Source organism: Muntiacus reevesi, chromosome 14 (assembly GCF_963930625.1).
Source record: "Muntiacus reevesi chromosome 14, mMunRee1.1, whole genome shotgun sequence".
Classification (NCBI taxonomy): domain Eukaryota; kingdom Metazoa; phylum Chordata; class Mammalia; order Artiodactyla; family Cervidae; genus Muntiacus; species Muntiacus reevesi.
This window is the reverse complement of record NC_089262.1, coordinates 27,727,365-27,746,169: the sequence shown is the minus strand read 5'-3', so window position 1 is coordinate 27,746,169 and position 18,805 is coordinate 27,727,365. Positions and strand designations below refer to the sequence as shown.

General features: G+C 45.8%; 1 protein-coding gene across 4 annotated transcripts in view; it reads left to right on the top strand.

Annotated features, from left to right (window-relative positions):
• DROSHA (drosha ribonuclease III) overlaps nucleotides 1-18,805 on the top strand; it is a 120,561-nt gene that overhangs the window by 16,067 nt on the left and 85,689 nt on the right. For 3 of the 4 annotated variants that reach the window (XM_065905456.1, XM_065905453.1, XM_065905454.1), the window contains 6 exons: nucleotides 404-514; nucleotides 746-977; nucleotides 3,951-4,092; nucleotides 5,991-6,145; nucleotides 9,614-9,694; nucleotides 17,522-17,608. In XM_065905456.1, coding sequence (XP_065761528.1) covers nucleotides 404-514; nucleotides 746-977; nucleotides 3,951-4,092; nucleotides 5,991-6,145; nucleotides 9,614-9,694; nucleotides 17,522-17,608 — 808 coding nt within the window. The remainder of the gene's footprint in view (nucleotides 1-403; nucleotides 515-745; nucleotides 978-3,950; nucleotides 4,093-5,990; nucleotides 6,146-9,613; nucleotides 9,695-17,521; nucleotides 17,609-18,805) is intronic. The other variant, XM_065905457.1, reaches the window with a different exon arrangement.

Sequence of the window (18,805 nt, the reverse complement as noted above, 5' to 3'; positions counted from 1 at the left end):
TAAAAATCTACCCTATGGGTTTTTCCCTCCAAGCACATCCGTACGCTGAGCCTTTGCAAATTTCATGCTCCAGCGATTCAAGGAGATAGAATTGCTTTTTTCCTTTTTAATTGAGTTACTATTAGTATTTGTGGGGATCAGAATTAGGTGAATTGGTGGTTCATTAAGCAGTAATACCCAAGTACAGGCTTCCAGAGAAATGGTGAGGGATGGTATAACTGGTTCACTCTTGGATTTTGGTCCTCAGGCTAAATTTATGGCTAAGTGGAAACCATGTTTTGTGAAGACTTTTTTTTTCTCTTGGCAAAGCAAGATGTGGAGAATTCAAAATTAGTGTGCTCAATGCTGAGATTGTCTATAGATGGAGATGTCCACATGTTTCCCAGAGATCTTTCTATTCTAGGAGTTATGGTTTGCTGGTTGCTCCTGAACCTGCCGGATGCACACCAGAATCACCTGGGGAGATTATTAAAAATACAGAGTCTTGGGCCCCACCCCCGGAGACTGTGAATCAGTAAGTAGATCTGGGGTAGGGCCTGGGAATTTGTATTTTTAAACAAGTAACTTCAGGTGATTCTGATGTCAGCAGACTGGTGTCAGGGGGTCACTGGTTTTTCACACAAATGAATATGGTGGTTTGGCGTGACATTTTTCTTTTAGGTGACAAATGAACTAAACAGGTAAAATAGAAAAGTTTTACAAGGAAAGAACATTTTTAATAGCCTCCCTTCGCCCCCTTTTGAAGTCGCTCCCCAAGCAGGGAGAAGAAGAGAGCTCGCTGGGAGGAAGAAAAAGACAGATGGAGTGACATCCAGGGCTCTGGCAAAGAGAAAAATTATACCTCAATCAAGGAAAAGGAGCCAGAGGAGGCGCTGCCTGACAAAAATGAGGAGGAGGAGGAGGAGCTCCTTAAGCCTGTGTGGATTCGGTGCACCCACTCAGAAAACTACTACTCCAGTGACCCCATGGATCAGGTGGTAGGTCTGGTAGGAGAGGAGCTATGGACCAGAGCTTCTCAAGCCCGGTGCTGTCGGCGTCTTGGGCTGGATAGCCCCTTGGGCACGGGTCCTGCCGGTGCAGGGTCAGATGTTGGGCAGCATCTCCGGCTCTGTGCCCTGGATGCCAGTAGCACCCTCATGCCTGTGATAACTGAAACTGTCTTCTGACATTGCCCGGTGTCCCCTGGGGGGTGAGAGAACACCCCTCCCCCTGGTTGAGAACCACTGCTGTAGACGAAAGCTGCTTTGCAAAGGCAAGAGTGCCAAAGGTTTATGGAACGATCTCTTCATTCTGATTTTTGATGACACTGCTAGTCTTGATGCTGGTGGTCACTCATAGCTCTGTTGTGCATTCTGCGGTATACATCTGTACGCGTGTGTGTGTTTTTCCCTCAAAATGAGAAACAAGGGAGAATTGAGTTTGCCTCTTGCAAGTCTGCCCTTGACCAGAGGTACCCATAGCAGGCTTCCCGTGCTGGTTGCTGGTTTTGTGGAGTCGCAGTGTCGTCATGTTGGTCTCTCAGGAGCATCAGCGCCCGTGCTGCTCACGATGGGGCTCCGTGGGGCTCAGCAGCTGTGCCTCGCTGCTGTGGGGCCCCACGACCTCTGGGTGCTCGCTCTCCTTCTCTTTCTTCCATCTCCATTTTATTTTCCGTCACTCTCCCTTTCTTTTTTTTTTTTCCTCTGTCTCTCCCCTAACAGGCACTATGCCTCCATCCCCATTAAGTTAGGTGTATTTGCCATAGGACGGACACACAGTCATGTTCACTGATGAAATGAATGAGTGAACGAAGGGATACCTACAGATTTAGGACAGGAGAACCTGGAGATGTTAGATTTAGTGGGTGGGGTAGATAAGAGAGCATTCTGTTGTTCGGAATTTTGTAAAAGCAGCTTCGACTTGGACTGGGCCCTTACCTATGGTGAGCTTGACAGGAGACTGTCGCCTCTGGCAAAAAGGTTGGAGAGGTCTCTCTTGGTGGCATGATATTTTACTTGATAAAGAAAAACAGGGTTTTAAGTCATAGTTCAGGTGACACAGGCAAGGAGAAGCTCATACATGGAGCCCTGTTTGTGAAACTGCTCCGCGCGTCTCAGATTACCTCCCTGAATCCTTAAAACATCCCTGGAAAGAAGGCATCTGTTACTTCAGAATGTTGTTGTAAATGAGAATACTTAACTGATTGTGGCTTAGGCTTGCTGGGTTTGTTTTCCTTGACAAGCCATCTGGAGGGAGGTGGTGGCTGGTGTGTATTTAGTGCCTTAGTGATGGCAGGACCGTAGGTGGGCATCGCTGTCTTCCGGAGGGTCCACCATGGTTGTAGGATGCCCACGGGAGCCCCAGGCATCGTGTCCATACACACCTCTGCCCAGACACAGATGCAGAGGGCAGTACTGGGTGGAGCCCAGGGTGCCCGGGGATCTCTTCTTCCGTCCCTTCGCCCCGAATCGTGTTTAATGGATTAATTTTCCATCTCTGCCATAACCCATCTCCACAGACTTCATTCATGGCTTAAAATATGGCACATTTATTAGCTCACAGTTCTATAGATCAGAAGTCAAACTCGGGTCTCCCTGGCTAAGTTGAGGTACTGGTAGGACTGCTCTCCTTTCTGGAGATAACCTGTTTTCTTGCTCATTCAGGTTGTTGGCAGAGTTCAGTTCCTTATGACTGTGGGATGGAGGCCCTTGTCTCCTTGCTGTCTGGCAGATGTGGGCTGTTCCCGGCTTCTGGACCCCCTGTGCATTCCTCGGCCCATGGACCTCTTCCTTCATGTTCAGAGCCAGCAGTGTGGGTCGAGTCCCTCTTGTGCTTTAAATGTCTCTTGCCTCTTCTGTTGCACCTCTGACTGCTGCTGCGAGAGCCTTTCCACTTTTAAAGTATTCAGCTGGGTCCATCCAGATAACCCCCCTCAAATTCTGTAGCCTTAATCGCATCTGCAGGTGGCATGTTCACTTTCCAGGGATTAGGACAGAGACATCTGTGGCGTAGGGGGATTGGCTTCTGAGATCCCAAGTTCTCTGCCCCAAACCTGAAGGGAATCACTGTTCTGTTAGCAAGGAGGAAGGGGAGAATGGCTCCCCGAGGGGTATCATTATTCTTGAAATAAAGTTGAAGGCCCTGAGGTTCAGAACATTTAAACAGGCAGAGCTTTTGCTTTTCCTCACCTATTTTTGTGGATGTGTTAAAATTCCAGTGTAGAAGGAAGATTGATAAACCACAGGGCCAACATTGGCTTCTGTTTGTGCACCACTGGTGCAGAGAGGGCCTAAGTGTCAGAGCCTCCCCAGCATCACCAGTAATGAGGTGGGGCTGAGGGAAGCAGGCACCCTCTTTTGGGAATAACTGCAGATTTTATGATTGAATATTCATTTTATGTTGGAAAGGTGCCTTTTGAAAATGTCAAATGTGCATTTCAGGTGGATGTTTAAAGTGATTTTCAACCTGGGAGGACAGTAAGGAAAAGTGAGGAACTTCCTCCAGGAATGTATTGCAGAACCCTGTGTTTGTAGAGAGTATGTGTGTGTCCCTGTGTTTATGGGGTGCCTGTGTGGTTTGTGGGTCACTGGGTTAATGTAGTATATACACCATCAGTGAATTTCAGTAGGGGAGGGGTATTTGTTCTCTAGGAAGGTGTTAGGTGTCATGAATTCTGAGGGGTTTATGATTTTTTGGTTGTTGTATCAAAAGGGCATAGATGAAGGTTTCTAACGTTTCCAAGTGTTGGCAAAGTGCATTTACCTGAGGACTGTGTCAGCCATAAATGTGTGTGCAATTCAGAGCTTCATTGCCAGCACTCTGGGCATTTTGTGTTTAAAATGTTTGTTAAATTGAGGGTTGAAAAATGATATCTTGATGTTAGAAATCTTTGGTTATTGGTGAGTTCTTATGTCTCTTTGGTATGACTATTATTAATGTAGTTCCTAATATTGATCCTTTATTTTTCAAAGGGAGATTCTACTGTAGTTGGAACAAGTAGGCTCCGTGACTTATATGACAAATTTGAGGAAGAGTTGGGGAGCAGGCAAGAGAAGGCCAAAGCTGCTAGACCGCCATGGGAGCCTCCCAAGACGAAACTAGATGAAGATTTAGGTGAGTCTGAAGTTACTAGACCAAGATCTTGTGCCCTTTTTTTTTATTAATACCAAACTTTTGGAATGTGTCCTTGAGAGTCCCATAGTGAAATTTCCTAATGTCCATTTTATTTTCCTTAATTTCAGTCAGCAAATACATAGCAATGTAACTTTCTTCTTTTCGATTTTCTTTTCCCTTAGTTATATTCAGTAGAATACATAAGAGATCTCATTTGCAAGGCATGCTGGCCACTGTGTCCCCCTAGAATCCTTCTGTCTTAAAATCAGAAGGGACCACAGTCCGGCCTCCCATCAAAAGCAGGAACCTGTTCCCACGCCTCTTGCTCCGACGGGCAGGGATCTCCTGTGGCTCTCTCCACTGCCAGGGTGTGGAAACTCCTGCCAGAGTCCAGCTCTGTTTAAAGCTCTCTCCTTATTCACAAAGTTTCCATCACTTTCTTGCATTTTTTCACATGTGTATTCTGACTCCAAGGAGATGCTGAGATCACTGCTTCTCACCACTTTGTGTCCTTAGCCCCTGACACAACGCTGTACGCAGAGGAGACGTTCAGTGCGCCTTTTCCTGCCTGTTACCTGGCTTTTGTCTGCCCATCTTTGTTACCTCTCCCTCGCTGAGAGGCAGTGTCCATGGTGGGGAAAAGCATGACAGAACCAGCTGGCCTGGATTTGAATCCTTGTTCCACCACTTGAAATGTGATCTCGGGCAAGTGATGTGATTTCTCTGTGTCTTGATTTTCTCATCTTCAAAGAGGAATGACAGTACCCATCTCACGTAGTAAACTCAAACATAGAACACTGTTGAGAGTTCCTTCTTATTACGCTGTACTGCATTAATTTCTTCTAGGATCAGTCCAAGTTCTAGGTCTTTTTTTTTTTTTTCATTTTTTATTTTAGTAAAATACAAAGAACATGTTCATAGTACACATAAGATATGCTACTTAGCCATTTTTGAATGTATGGCCCTGTAATGCGTTACATGCATTCATATTGTGTAAACAACCTCTGGAACTCTTTTCATCTTGCTAAACTGAAAGCTATCTAGATTAAAGACCAACTCCCCATTCCTGTCTCCTTTTGCCTCTGGCAACCACCCTTCTATTTTCTGTCTCTATGAATCTGACTACTCTAGGTATCTCATAGAAGTAGAGTCACACCATATTTGTCTTTTGTGACTGGCTCGTTTCATTACAGTAATTCTTGGTCTGTTTTTATCTAGTCATTTTGAAGGACTGAAGTCTCTTATTGTTACTATTGAGAGAAAAAAATTCAGAGTCTGATTCAGTCTGATGTTCAGAGCCTGGCATTCATGACCTTTTACCCCCTCACTTCTGGATTTTTTCCTGCGAGGCCTTTGCTCCAGCCAGAGTCCACCCATAGTCTTGCTCCATGCTTTTGCCCGCAGTGCTCCATCTGTGTTCCTTTCCTTCTCATCAGCTTAACCCCACCTCCATCCCCGTGCCCGGGTCATGTGCACCCCTTCTAGGAAACCCCAGTGACCTTTCTGGATCAGGGTGGATTCACTGCACCTTTTAGGAGGTGAAACCTCAAACAGCGCTGGTGGTTTGCATTTTCTCTGGTCTTGTTCACCAAGTCTTTCTTTAAAAATCGTTGATCCTTTTTTTCCCCCTCTAGATTGTGACTTAGCATCATGGGCTCTGTTAGATTTTATGGGGTTGCTTAGCAGAGTTCTAGTGTGGAGTAGGCATTGGAGTATTTGCTGGAAGATAAACAGCTGTCCTTAACATAAACGTACGTGCTTACGTTTTGGTCATTTGGAAGTAAATCTTCATGTAAAACCCTCATGTAAAATGTAAATCTCCACATAAAATCTTCATGTAAAACCAGCTTGCAGACTGCTTCAGCTTCTCTGCATCTTTTTTCCCCTCACCTCCATAGAGAGTTCCAGTGAATCCGAATGCGAGTCCGATGAGGACAGCACCTGCTCTAGCAGCTCAGACTCTGAAGTTTTTGACGTCATTGCAGAAATCAAGCGTAAAAAGGCCCATCCTGACCGACTCCATGATGAACTTTGGTACAACGACCCAGGCCAGGTGCGAAGGCTTTTATGTTCTTGCTGTGAAGGTTGCAGACCCACATATCACATTTATGACTGCTGGCTCAGAAGATGCATGGTAGCTGGTATTGAAACTGAATTTTACTCTCAGGGCTGGGCGTCATCCTTCACAGCTTATTTCTTTTCAGCTTCAGTGTTCAGCTCCAAAGCGTAAGCACCAGAGCAAGTGTTCCTTGAATCATATTTGACGATGTTTGTAAATCCTGTGTGAGGGAGCAGGATGATTGTGCTGCCTCATTAAACTTGCAGTAAACGGAAGGAGACGAATGGTAGGATGAGGGAGAGAGCACTTGTAGCTCTTTTTAAAAACAGTTCACCTGGAAGTTATCTTGCAGCCATACAGTAAACAATGTCCCAGGCCCTGTAAGACTTCGTATTTGCCAGTTGGTAGAAGTCACAATTCCTTGTAACTTCTCCTTGTTATTAAGCGTGTTCGAGCTAATGACATCGTGTGTGTTTATGCTCGGTTTCTCAGTCGTGTCTGACTCTTTTCGACCCTGTGGACTGTAGCTCACCAGGCTCCTTTGTCCATGGGATTCTCTAGGGAAGAATATCGGAGTGGGTTGTCATGCCCTCCTCCAGGAGATCTTCCCAACCCAGGGATCGGACCCACATCTGTTGTGTCCCTGTATTGGCAGGCGGATTCTTTACCTGGGAAGCCAGTGACATCATAGTTGGACATAATTATTTTTTATTTTCACTTACTGTTTTATTATGAAGTTATACTGGTGGAACAGTGGTAAAGAATCTGCCTGCCAATGCAGGAAATGCAAGAGACGAGAGTTCAATCCCACGGTTGGAGGGATACCACTGGGGTAGGAAGTGGCAACCCACTCCAGTATTCTTGCCTGGAAAATTCCATGGACAGAGGAGCCTGGGGGGCTCTAGTCCATGGGGTCACAAAGAGTAAGACACTATTGAGCCACTGAGCATGCACATACAATTCATAATGCAAAATAGTATCTTTATAAAAGAGTTGTATTTTTACAAATGTATAATACATACAAAAATAGTATCTTTAATACATGTCAACTTATCAAGCATAATAAAACATATTCCTAGAAAAAGATCATTTAAAATTTAGATTTTGTAAATAAATTCATACCATTCTACATTATTTTGATATTGTTCTCGTGGTTCATATTAGATTATAGCTCTCTGATTTTTTTTTTATGTAGAATTAATATAGTTAGAATGCCTGACAGAAATGTACTTTGTGGTCCTTTTTGCTCTCTGAGAATTGAGCAGAAATGTTTGCAAATTGTCAATACATTTTGGAATCTTCACTTTGGTGTATTGATCATGTATAGGATCTCTTTAAACAGCTCTCAGTTCAGTTCAGTCGCTCAGTCGTGTCTGACTCTTTGCGACCCCGTGAATCGCAGCATGCCAGGCCTCCCTGTCCATCGCCAACTCCCGGAGTTTACTTAAATAGCTCTAGCAAGTTATAATTCACATACCATACAATTTACACAATTAAGGTGTACAGTTCAGTTGTTGTTTTTTGTATATTCACAGAATTGTACAGTCATCACAATTTAATTTTAGAACATTTGTGTGTCCCCCAAGAAAAATCCTTTCTCCATTAATCACTCCCCTTACCTGGTGTGGGGTCTTTTAATGGACTGTTGTTCTCATATTAAGAAACAAATAGTCTTAGTGTTGTGTTGACTGTATTTGGTTTTGTATCCTCTGTATAGTTGAACCCTATAAAGGGCTGATCTGTATCGGAGACCAGACCCCGGTAAAAGACAGGCATGTAGGACGTCTATTTGCTTCCCAGGAAATAAGTGAGCACTAAATGATTTTTCCACATTTTTCATCACAAGTTGTGCCCAGCATTGGGAATGTGTTGTGACTTTGGTGGGAATTCAATCACGTCTCTGTTTGCCAGCTGTTATTTTGGATAATATCTTAATGTGATTTGTTGTTTTTTTTTTTTTTAGGTAGCCATATTATTCCTTTCTTGTACCACCTGGAGCTTTAGATTTCTCAAAGGGATAAGGAGACTTACAGTTTTTTTAATATTTCTTTTCAAAGTTTTATTGAGATATTTTTGACAAAATGAGTTATAAATCCGTAGAACTTTAAAGAAATATGTGTATGTATATAGAATATATATGCCTCATAATATATCATATATATAAATCTCTATATTTTAATTAATACCAAAAAAGTGAGAAATGGAACTCCACTTCTCCATTCTTCAGACTGATGCTCTGATCTCCTTTTTGATTCCATATTAACTGTTTATATTGAATAAACTCACAAACTGGTTTTTTAAGGCCCTTTAAGGTTTTGACCTCAGTTCTGCCTTTTTGGTCTTCTCACTCACTTATGTGATTCTTTCCATTTAGATGTATCTCATGTTCCTGGGTTCAGAGAGTAAAGAATCTGCCTGCAGCATGAGAGACGGGTTTAATCCCTGGGTGGCGAAGATCCCCTGGAGAAGGGAATGGCCACCCACTCCAGTATTCGTACCTGGAGAATTCCATGGACAGAGGAGCCTGCTGGGCCACAGTCCATGGGGTCGCAGAGAGTCGGACACGACTGAGTGACTAACCCTTTGTTTTCCACTTTCACGTTCTTGGAGCATAATGTTGGATTCCTTCTTTCTCTTTTTTCTCTTGTCCTGGTTCCTCATGTAGAATAGCCATCTTCTTTTCACATTTTGGCTTCTTGAAGCCCGTTTTTTCCTTTTTTTTGAAATTACCAAGCATATCATATGTGTGTTATTCCTAGTGCTGGCTTAAGCAGTACATACATCAAAATCAGAATAAGGGTTCCTTGATCACGTGGACCCTGAGCTAGGTATTACCCACCTTCCCCATTGTAGTGCTTAGCCAGCAGCTTTCTATCCAAGAGGCACCCAGGATTATTCACTTACTGAATCATGTGAGTGGAGTTCATGGCCAGAAAATGAATTCAGGTGAAAAAACAGACACAGAATCATCTGATTAGTGCTAGAAGTTCTTCTGGTTCTAGGAGTCATTTTCTTCCTTCTGCTTGAGATACCTTTTGGTCTCTTCTTTGAAAACATTTAATCTGCAGGTCACCTTCAAAGCATTCTACATGTTCCTTCAGAATATAGACTAGGCTTTTCTTTTGTGAAAGAGTTATTTTTCCTGAAATAAGAAATAGCAGGAACATACTGGAAAGCAGTAGGAGAAGATGGGGGCAAACAGGGCGCTGACATTGATATTTTCTGCTCGGCTGCACAAATAAGTCGGGAATCCAGCGTTGTCATAGCGTTTCCCTTTATCAGACAATATAGACAGTTTGCAGCTTTATTGGTTTTGGAACATCCGTTTAATCTTCAAACCTTGACAGCCTTTTCAGAGCTTCGGTACTCATGACATTAAAACCCACACAGTTTCCGCGGCATTGTCGTGCATGGAGTGGATTTTCCCCCCAATAAAAACGAATTACATTCTGTTTCTGACAGATGAATGATGGCCCACTCTGCAAATGCAGCGCAAAAGCGAGACGAACGGGCATCAGGCACAGCATTTATCCCGGAGAAGAGGTAACTGGTTTGGGTTATTATATTTGTCAGCGCTGAGCAGCCAAAAGTAGACAGATGCTGCTGCTATTCTTCTCCCCATAAAGGAAATAATACCCTGGAAATAGTCTTCTCAGGTTCCCTGATAGTCTCTGTTACTAATCATTGGAGAAGAGAAGTACTTGGGTTTTGGGGGTGGAATGGGAATGTTATCAAGGACGCTTTGGGAGGTTCATTATTTAAAGTAGGCAAAGTGAATTTGCGTTGCCCTTTTTTTTTTTTTTAAAAAAAAATCATTTTCAGTATCCTAAAATGGTCCATAATTGTCATTGTTTTTCATGTTTTTGTTGTAAACGGTGGTGAATCTCCCTGGAGAAATGCTGTCGCTGTAAGGCACACGCCCTCCTTCCTTGGGGATGAGAGTGTGCGCCGTTGCCTTTGTTAGTCTTTGTGGTCCCCACTCAGCTGTGAGTGTCACGCGGACTTGTTTGACCTTGTCACACCCTAGCCCCTGGGCCGTCAGGAAGACTCCAAAGATGTTTGCATGATGAGGTGAACACTTTTACATCGAAGAGTTATATGTAACTACTCCCGATCAATTATTTTCCTTCATTTTTTTCCCCGTTATGTTTTACTTCTGCAAGGTATTCTCATTAATCCCAGGATTGTCACTTTATGATTCAGCACACTGTGTTTAGTGCTTCCCTGGTGATTTAGTGGTAAAGAAGAAGGAGGTGCTGTTGCAGAAGACACAGGAGATGCCGGTTTGATCCCTAGGTCAGGAAGATCCCCTGGAGAAGGAAATGGCAACCCGCTCCAGTGTTCTTGCCTGGAAAATCCCATGGACAGAGGAGCCTGGCAGGCTACAGCCCATGGGGTCGCAAAGAGTCGGACACCACCTGGACTAAGCAACAAGTATAGTGAGGCTGTGTGGGACAAGGCCTGCGCCCTGTGAGTGTCCGTGTGCATGCCTCAGGCCGGGGTCTCTGCAGGCGGGGCTGCTGTGGAGACATTTCACAGGCAAGAGGAGTGTGGGCTCAGGACTGAGTGGAGGTGGAAGTCCAGCTGGGGTGGACCTCTGGAGCTGGGCTTGTCGAAGTTGTCTCCCGTGGGGCCGGGATGGTTTACATACGCGCATCTCCGCCTGTCCCGAACAAGCTGCCGGAGAAAGGGTGTGCCCTTGGCGGAGGGGTTCTTGAAGTGGAGGGTGACCTGGAAGGAGCTGACAGCTGCAGGCTGTGTGCCAACTGCTCTTCACACAGCTGAGCAGCAGGGCCCTCCGTGAAGGGAGATTCGGGTGGGCAGTGGTGCTGGCTGAGGCAGGCAAACCCATCCTCAGAGTACGCGTGGCCCTTTCACCATGGATGGGGCCTACGTGGTCCACATTCCGTCAAGGGGCCAGTTGGCCCTCAAGGGACGGTGCCACTTTGGGGTCCCAACGGTGGTCATTGTAGGTGGCTGGCTGGGTATTCAGCATGGCATTCAGCTTAGCAGCTTAATCTTGGATGCTGTTGAGCTCCATCTGCTCTTGTGTCCTCTTCATTCACGTGCCCATCCTGTTGGCTCTGGGGGACTGACTGCTGACTGAGGCTGGCTGGCAGCACCTGGCCAGGGCATTTTGTCAGCTCGATGATTTAGAACGTCTTCCATGGCGGATGCCTCCTGCCCCGGGGACACCCTAAAACTGTCTTATCCCTGATCTTCCCAGGTTTTCTCCTTCTAGGCCTCTGACCAGCTGGCCAGCCACTTGCTTTCTGCCACGAGTCCATCTTTATTCTAACCTCAGGCTACTTCTCTTTCCACGCAAAGTAGATGACCAGGTACACCACCTGAAACCCCGCCGCTAGGTGGTTCTGCCTCGTCCCTGTCTTCAGAGCCATCCATGAAGAAGGCTGCAGCACAGTCTGGTTTTGGCTTGCACCTCCTTGCTTGCTTTCTTTTTTTTTTAAAGAACACTTATTTATTTATTTGGCTGTACCGGGTCTTAGTTATGACATGCAGGACCCTTAGTTGTGGCATGTGGGAACCTTAGTTATGGCATGCAGGGTCTAATTCCCTGACCAGGGATCGAACCCAGGGCCCCTGCTTTGGGAGCTTGGAGTGCTCACCCCAGGGTCACCAGGGAAATCCCTGTATCTCCTTTCTGGCTGACCCATTTGCAAACTGAGCTTGGACTTTTCCTTCTGCTTTCATCCCCTTGTCTTTCGTCATCAGCTGAGGGAGTGTGCTGATGACAGTGGTGGGTGTCCAGTTTGTTCATGCCCTCTGCTCTGGGCATGCCTGGTTCTGGTTATAGGCACCCTCCTTCTCATGGTGGCCCCACCCAAACCTGTGCCCAGAGGGGACTGGCAGAACCCAGCTCTCATCGGGCAGTTCCAGCCCCACGTCTGTTTGCTGTCCCTTGGCCATGCCTTCCATGTCTGCCAGGGCCCAGCAGCACACCCCAAATTGCTTTTCAAAGGCACATAATTCTTCATGATAGACAGCACAGCTTGGCTTCAGAACCTCAGAGACCAGCATGGTGATTCTCCCAGTGTGTCCACAAGCCCCTCTCAGCGTCTTTTTCCCACCAGCAGTCTGGGATTTGCTGAATCACGTGGCCCCCATTGCAGGGCAACCTGAGTTGTGGTTTGCAGCTGCTGAGGCCTTTCTCACTTGAGTCGCTCTCATAGTTGGTGGCCTTATGTGCCGTTTTGTAAATGGGCTCTACTAATATTCCTCTCTGAGGATGGCGCTGCCTCCTGAACCCAGAGAGGCCCACCTGGTATTCTGGTTCCTTCTTCAGTGTAGGAGGGAAAGAGGCAGTAGTTTTGTGTTTTACTTTGGATGGCTGTCTTGGAACCACTGACTCCTAAAAATGGTGTGGCTCTGGGAGACCCTGAATCTTGGTAGGGTTTCTCTCCCACCCTTTGGAGCATGTACAGTTTACCAAGACTTTTCTCTCAATCGACATAATGTCAGAGATACAATGGAGCAGTATACCATGCTGCAGTATTCTAGAAGGTCAGGGGCACCTTGGACTGTATTATGACAGTGAGTAGAATTCACACAAGCTGCTGGCAAAACCGTTAATGTTGTCTATTCCATGTGAACGGGAGCTGGTCCTCATCCTGTTGGGATAGGAAAGAATACATCCAGCAGGCCAGTTGCCACACACTTTGTCCCTGAGATCACGTTCGTCTGCCGAAACTGCGCTGTAATACCTGGCATGGCAGGTGCAGTCGGAGCCACTTGGCTGAGCTTCTTGTGTCTATAGTCATCTGCCAGGATCTGTTTGATTTCTTTAGGGCCCAGACTGGTGAATTAAACAGACTCTGAGAGGGGCAGTCATCCTTGTGTCATTTGGATCCTTAAGGGTGGCACCAATCTCTACCATTCCCCCGGAGTCATACTGCTTTTGATGTCCAGGATGGGTTCTGCTTGGCCTTTCCTATTGTGGTGGCTCTTACTCCACAGATCAAGGACTCAGGGGGAGGTGGCACCATCTGCCCATTTTGTCAATTCCAGTGGTACATCTGGGGACCAGGGAAATGACCACTGGGTGTATCTATGGATTCAGTGGACCTTCTATAAGCCAGACCTTTACCAAGATCTGTACTACCTTGGCCTCATCTCCCCCACTCTGACGGGGATACCAGGATGATATGTCCAGTCTTTGAGAATCAGTTGATTCAGATGCTGTGTCCAGCACTCCTTGAACTGTCTGGCTTCTTCCTTCCCCAGAGTACAGTTCCCTGAGCACAATGACCATAGGCCCCTTTGGGGAAGGACAGGGCTGTCGTGACCATTTTTGCTTGTGATTGTGTCACAGGGCCTGGCCTCTGGCCTCTTGGGCACCTTTTTAGTCAGTGGATTTCAGTCCAGTAATCTTGATCAGGTCTGGAACTGGGCAAGGGATTTTGACTGTGTATTGGAGCAACCTACCTTAAGCCTCTTGTGTGTCCAGTCTTGATTTCTTCCTTTGGCACAAACTAAGGTGGCATGCTTCTCAGCTACCCATTTATTTTGTACCCAAGGACACCAGACTGTGAAAGCCTCTTCTGTGACCCTTTTGGGTCAGATCCCCTTGGCTGCTGCTTCGGTCCTGCTGGTCACGATGGTACTTGTGTGACCTGGCTTCTTACGATGAGCTTCATCGTCTTGCCTCTGGTTTCAGAGTCTTGTCATCCCTGATGTGGTCAGCAAGCTGTGTGCTGTGTCAGCCCCCTCTTAGGCTCATTCCTGGCCTGCAGAGGATGCCACTGCTGATCTCCTCCTACTGATGCTGGTGGCCTTTTGCCAGCATGTGCCTTTTGGCCTTGGTCACTGGCATGTCCTCTGGGCCATGAAAGATGATTATCTGGTATATTTTTCGGGCATAGATGTTATATCCATCCCAATGTGCCCATTTCCTTGAATCTTTGAATTCCTTCCTCTTCTGTCTGTCCTGCAGTTTTGGTATTTTCACTTTAACCAGCATGGGCCATTGCTTTTTCACACTACTAAGACATCTGAGTGGGACTTCCCTGCCCTGATGACTCAGATGGTAAAGAATCTGCCTTCAATGCAGGAGACCCGGATTCAATCCCTGGGTCAGGAAGATCCCCTGTAGAAAGGAATGGCAACCCACTCCAGTGTTCTTGCCTGGAGAATCCCATGGACTGAGGAGCTTGGTGGGCTACAGTCCATGGGGTCACAAAGACTCAGACACAACTGAGCGACATCTTAGTAGGGAGTTGCCAGCATCTCCTGATGGCCTTGGATCCTGAATGCTCCGAACTCAGTCAGCTCTTCCCTAACCAACTCTGTGTTCTGGTCTTCTTGATCATGCACTGGCAGTCCTGTGTGAACTCCTGCTGCTGGCACGTGCTAGCACTGGCTAGTTCTTATAGTTCCTGTGGGATATTATGTTCCCTTTCAGTACTTTCCAGCTGTGAAGTGTGAAACCAGTTATGCTGTTCAGTTCAGTCTCTCAGTCATGTCCAACTCTTTGCAACCCCATGGACTGCAGCGTGCCAGCCTTCCCTGTCCATTATCAACCCTGAGAGTCTGCTCAAACTCATGTCCATCGAGTCGGTGATGCCATCCAACCATCTCATCCACTGTCATCCCCTTTTCCTCCTGTCTTCAGTCTTTCCCAGCATCAGGGTCTTTTCCAATGACTCAGTTCTTCACATCAGGTGGCCAAAGTATTGGAACTTCAGTTTCAGCATCAGTCCTTCCAATGAGTATTCAGGACTGATTCCCTTTTAGGATTGACTGGTTTGATCTCCTTGAAATCCAAGGGACTTTCAAGAATCTTTTCCAACACCACAGTTCAAAAACATCAATTCTTTGGCACTCAGCTTTCTTTATGGTCCAACTTTCACATCCATACATGATTACTGGAAAAACCATAGCTTTGACTAGACAGACCTTTGTCAGCAACATAATGTTTCTGCTTTTTAATATGCTGTCTAGGTTTTTCATAGCTTTTCTTCCAAGGAGCAAGCATCTTTGGTTTCATGGCTGCATTCACCATCTGCAGTGATTTTGGAGCCCAAGAAAATAAAGTCTGTCACTGTTTCTATTGTTTCCCCATCTATTTGCCATGAAGTGATGGGACTGGATGCCCCATGATCTTCGTTTTTTGAATGTTGAGTTTTAAGCCAACTTTTTCACTCTCCTTTTTCACTTTCATCAAGAGGCTTTTAAATTCCTTTTCACTTTCTGCTATAATGGTGGTGTCATTTACATATCTGAAGTTATTGATATTTCTTCCGGCAGTGTTGATTCCAGCTTGTTCTTCATCCAGCCTGGCAGTTATGCTGTGGAATGACCCTAATTATAGGTCTCTTGTCAGGTAGGGAGATTTGATGGGGTCGGGGAGGTGAGGACAGTGTCACCTTCAGGGGCTTTCCTTGTCTTCAGACAGGGGAGTGCTTGCTCTTCATAGACAAGGCTAGGTTGCCTCTGAAGATTCAGAAGGTTTAGAGGACTCTAAGGAGTCAAACTTGGAGAAGGAAATGGCAATCCACTCCAGTGTTCTTGCCTGGAGAATCCCAGGGACGGCGGAGCCTGAGGGGCTGCCATCTAAGGGGTCGCACAGAGTCGGACATGACTGATGCGACTTAGCAGCAGCAGCAGCAGCAGCAAGGAGTCAAACTGGAGAAGGAAATGGTAACCCAATCAGTGGGAAATCCTCCCTGCGAAATACGATGGACAGAGGAGCCCGGTGGCTACAGTCCATGCGGTCACAAAGAATCGGACTGAGTGACTAAACAACAAGAAGGCGTCAAAACCTGTATGTCCTCATCCCAGGTTCCATAGCCCTGACCTTGGAATAACAGGCCTACGGCGGATGGTTGTTAATTAGTCTCTAAGGCCCACCAGCTCCGACAGGTGAGCCCCAGGTGCAGTCCTGGCAGACTCCCTGACCTCTCACTGCTGGTGATGGGAGCCCCTTAGTGGGCCTTCAGCAGGTCCTCTGCTTTCATGTCTGGTTTCCAGCTAACTTTCCTCCTCCTCGTCTCCTGCTGCATTTCTGTAGAGCAGTGGTTCTCTGAGGCCTTCTGACTAATAGCAGCAGCACCTCAGACCTTAGTAGATTTGCAGCTTCTCAAGCCTGCCTCAGGTGCTGAATCAGAAGCTTCTGGGCGTGAGGAGCAAGCAGTCTGAGATGACCGTAAGGCTTGAGGAACAAGGTGGGCATCAGTGGTGCTCGGCAGTAGTCATCCATCCCATTACGCGTGCAACTTCTGTCACTCAAAGTCTTCAACACCTGGCGCATTGCACCCGCTTCTGCTGGTACAGTCTCCCACTGAGCATCTTTGAAAGTTTCAGCTGGCGTGTTATCTGGTGCCAGGGGCTCCGTGTGCCACGAGGCATTGTGGTGGGTTCATTGCCAGTCGGATGGCCGGTGATTCAGCTCCAAAACCTTATCTTACCTCCTGCTTTCTTGGATCACCTCTGGTACCTACTGTCACACCCTGGATTTTTCGGAAGCAGATGCTAAGGTGAAGCCTGGGGCACATGATGTTTCTCAGGGATCTTCACCTGTGAGCAGAAGAGGGTATGAGCAAGATTGGATAGAGGGATTGGCTGAACTGTGAGTCAGCCCCAACAAAGCCCCCGTCAACCTGGTGATGACCCAAGGAATTGCCCTTTCAAGGTGGGCTGTGGTGGCTGGGCCTTCGTACCTCTGTCTTGCTCAGTATACACCTGCCATCAGGTGAAGGCGCTCTGCTCGTGACGCAGACAGATCCTGAAGGGGCTGACAGCTGGAGACTGCTGTCAGCACTGTTCACAGAGGGCAGCAAGTCCTTCCCTGAAGGGTGGTCTGGGTCACACGTCGCTGTGTCTGTCAGAGTACCCAGTGATTCTGCTGATGCTGCTTTCCTTTTCTTGTCCTAAGCTCCATGCATGTTCTGTCCCACCAATTCTTGTGTTTCCTGCATTTCTGGTTCCTTCTATTTTTACTCAGCGTATTTAACCATATCACTTTGTTCACCTTCCTGTGATAGCCTACTGCTATCACTTCTGAGATTGTTCTTTTTGCTTTTTGGTTTATTGGGAGGTTAGCAAGGTCAAGTATTGTGTTATTTTACAAATGAAAAGGACCATTGTCATGGAAATTTAGTTCTAGAAAGATCTCTATGTTGTTCAAACCCCTTGTATTGTATGTAAATAGGTAGGTTGAATACCAGTGACCAGCCGACCCATGTTTATCCATTCAATTAATGGTAAAGTAAATACTGTTCTTTTCCTACCAGTTTGTGAAGGAACACACACAAAACCTCTTTTGTCAGATGCGAATCTAGAAAATACAGTCTAGTTTTGAGTAACAATATTTTGCCACTTTACTCTTAAACTTACTTTTGTTTTTCCCCTCAGGCCATCAAGCCCTGTCGTCCTATGACCAACAATGCTGGCAGGCTTTTCCACTATCGAATTACAGTCTCACCTCCCACAAACTTTTTAGTAAGTACCTACCAAAATCTATTTCATTTGTTAAAAAATATAAATAGGATCTATGTGTGTTAATAGGTTGAAATGTGAATAGGCTAAATGTGGACTCAGTTTTTAAAAAAATATTTTATTTTTATGCTGATAAAACTGACCTTTATCATAATGACTTAAATTTGGCTTCCTCTCATTATACTAATTTCTGTGTCGTTTTTTTTCTTTTATATTGTTGGTAATAGCCAGTGGATTGTGGATAGGTCTATTGGAACTATAGAGTTGGAAGAATGCATAGAACATTTGTGCATCTCTTAAAAATTGGCAAATAGCTTATATATTATCTAGTGACCCATAACTATTGCATTTATGACAGTAAATGCCTAATATTTGTTGACTATGGTACCAGACATCATTCTGCGTTTGAAATGTATTAACTCATTTCTCACAGAAGGTTGATGAAGTAGGTATTGTTTTCCCCAGTATGCGGATGGGACAGTTGTCCATGTTTTACAAATAAGGTTAAGTAACTTGCTGAAGATTTTTCAGGCAACATGTGGCACAGTGGGGACTTGAACCTGGGCAGACTGGCTCTGTAGTACACAGCTGTATGCTATGTTACTGTGCTATACTGCTGTTCACAGCAGTATAATTAACTAATTCTGGTTACATTTTTTTATTAAGAGATTTCAATTTCAAAATCAGATTTTTTTTTTATGTTTTTCTACATAAAAGTTACTTTCCTATTTGAAGGAATATTTTATTTATTATTGATCGCTTCTCAGCTTTTTGCCTAAGATCAGGTTTAGTATAGGGGCTTCCCAGGTGGCACAGTGGTAGAGAATCCTTCTGCCAGTGCATGAGATAGAAGAGACCCAGGTTCTATCCCTGGGTTGGAAAGATCCCCTGGAGAAGGAGATGGCAACCTACTCCAGTATTCTTGCCTGGGAAATCCCATGGACAATGGAACCTGGCGGGCTACAGTCTATAGGGTTGCAAAGAGTTGGACATGACTGGGCACACTGTTTGGTTGTTCCAGGACTTATTGGGGTGCTCGGGATCTTCACTGCAGCATACCAACTCTTAGTTGTGGCATGTGGGGTCCAGTTCCCCTACCAGGGATCGAACCCTGGTCCCCTGCATTGGGAGCTCAGAGTCTTAGCCATTGGACCACTGGGAAGTTCTACGGAATTAGATTATTAATAATTATTTAACAAC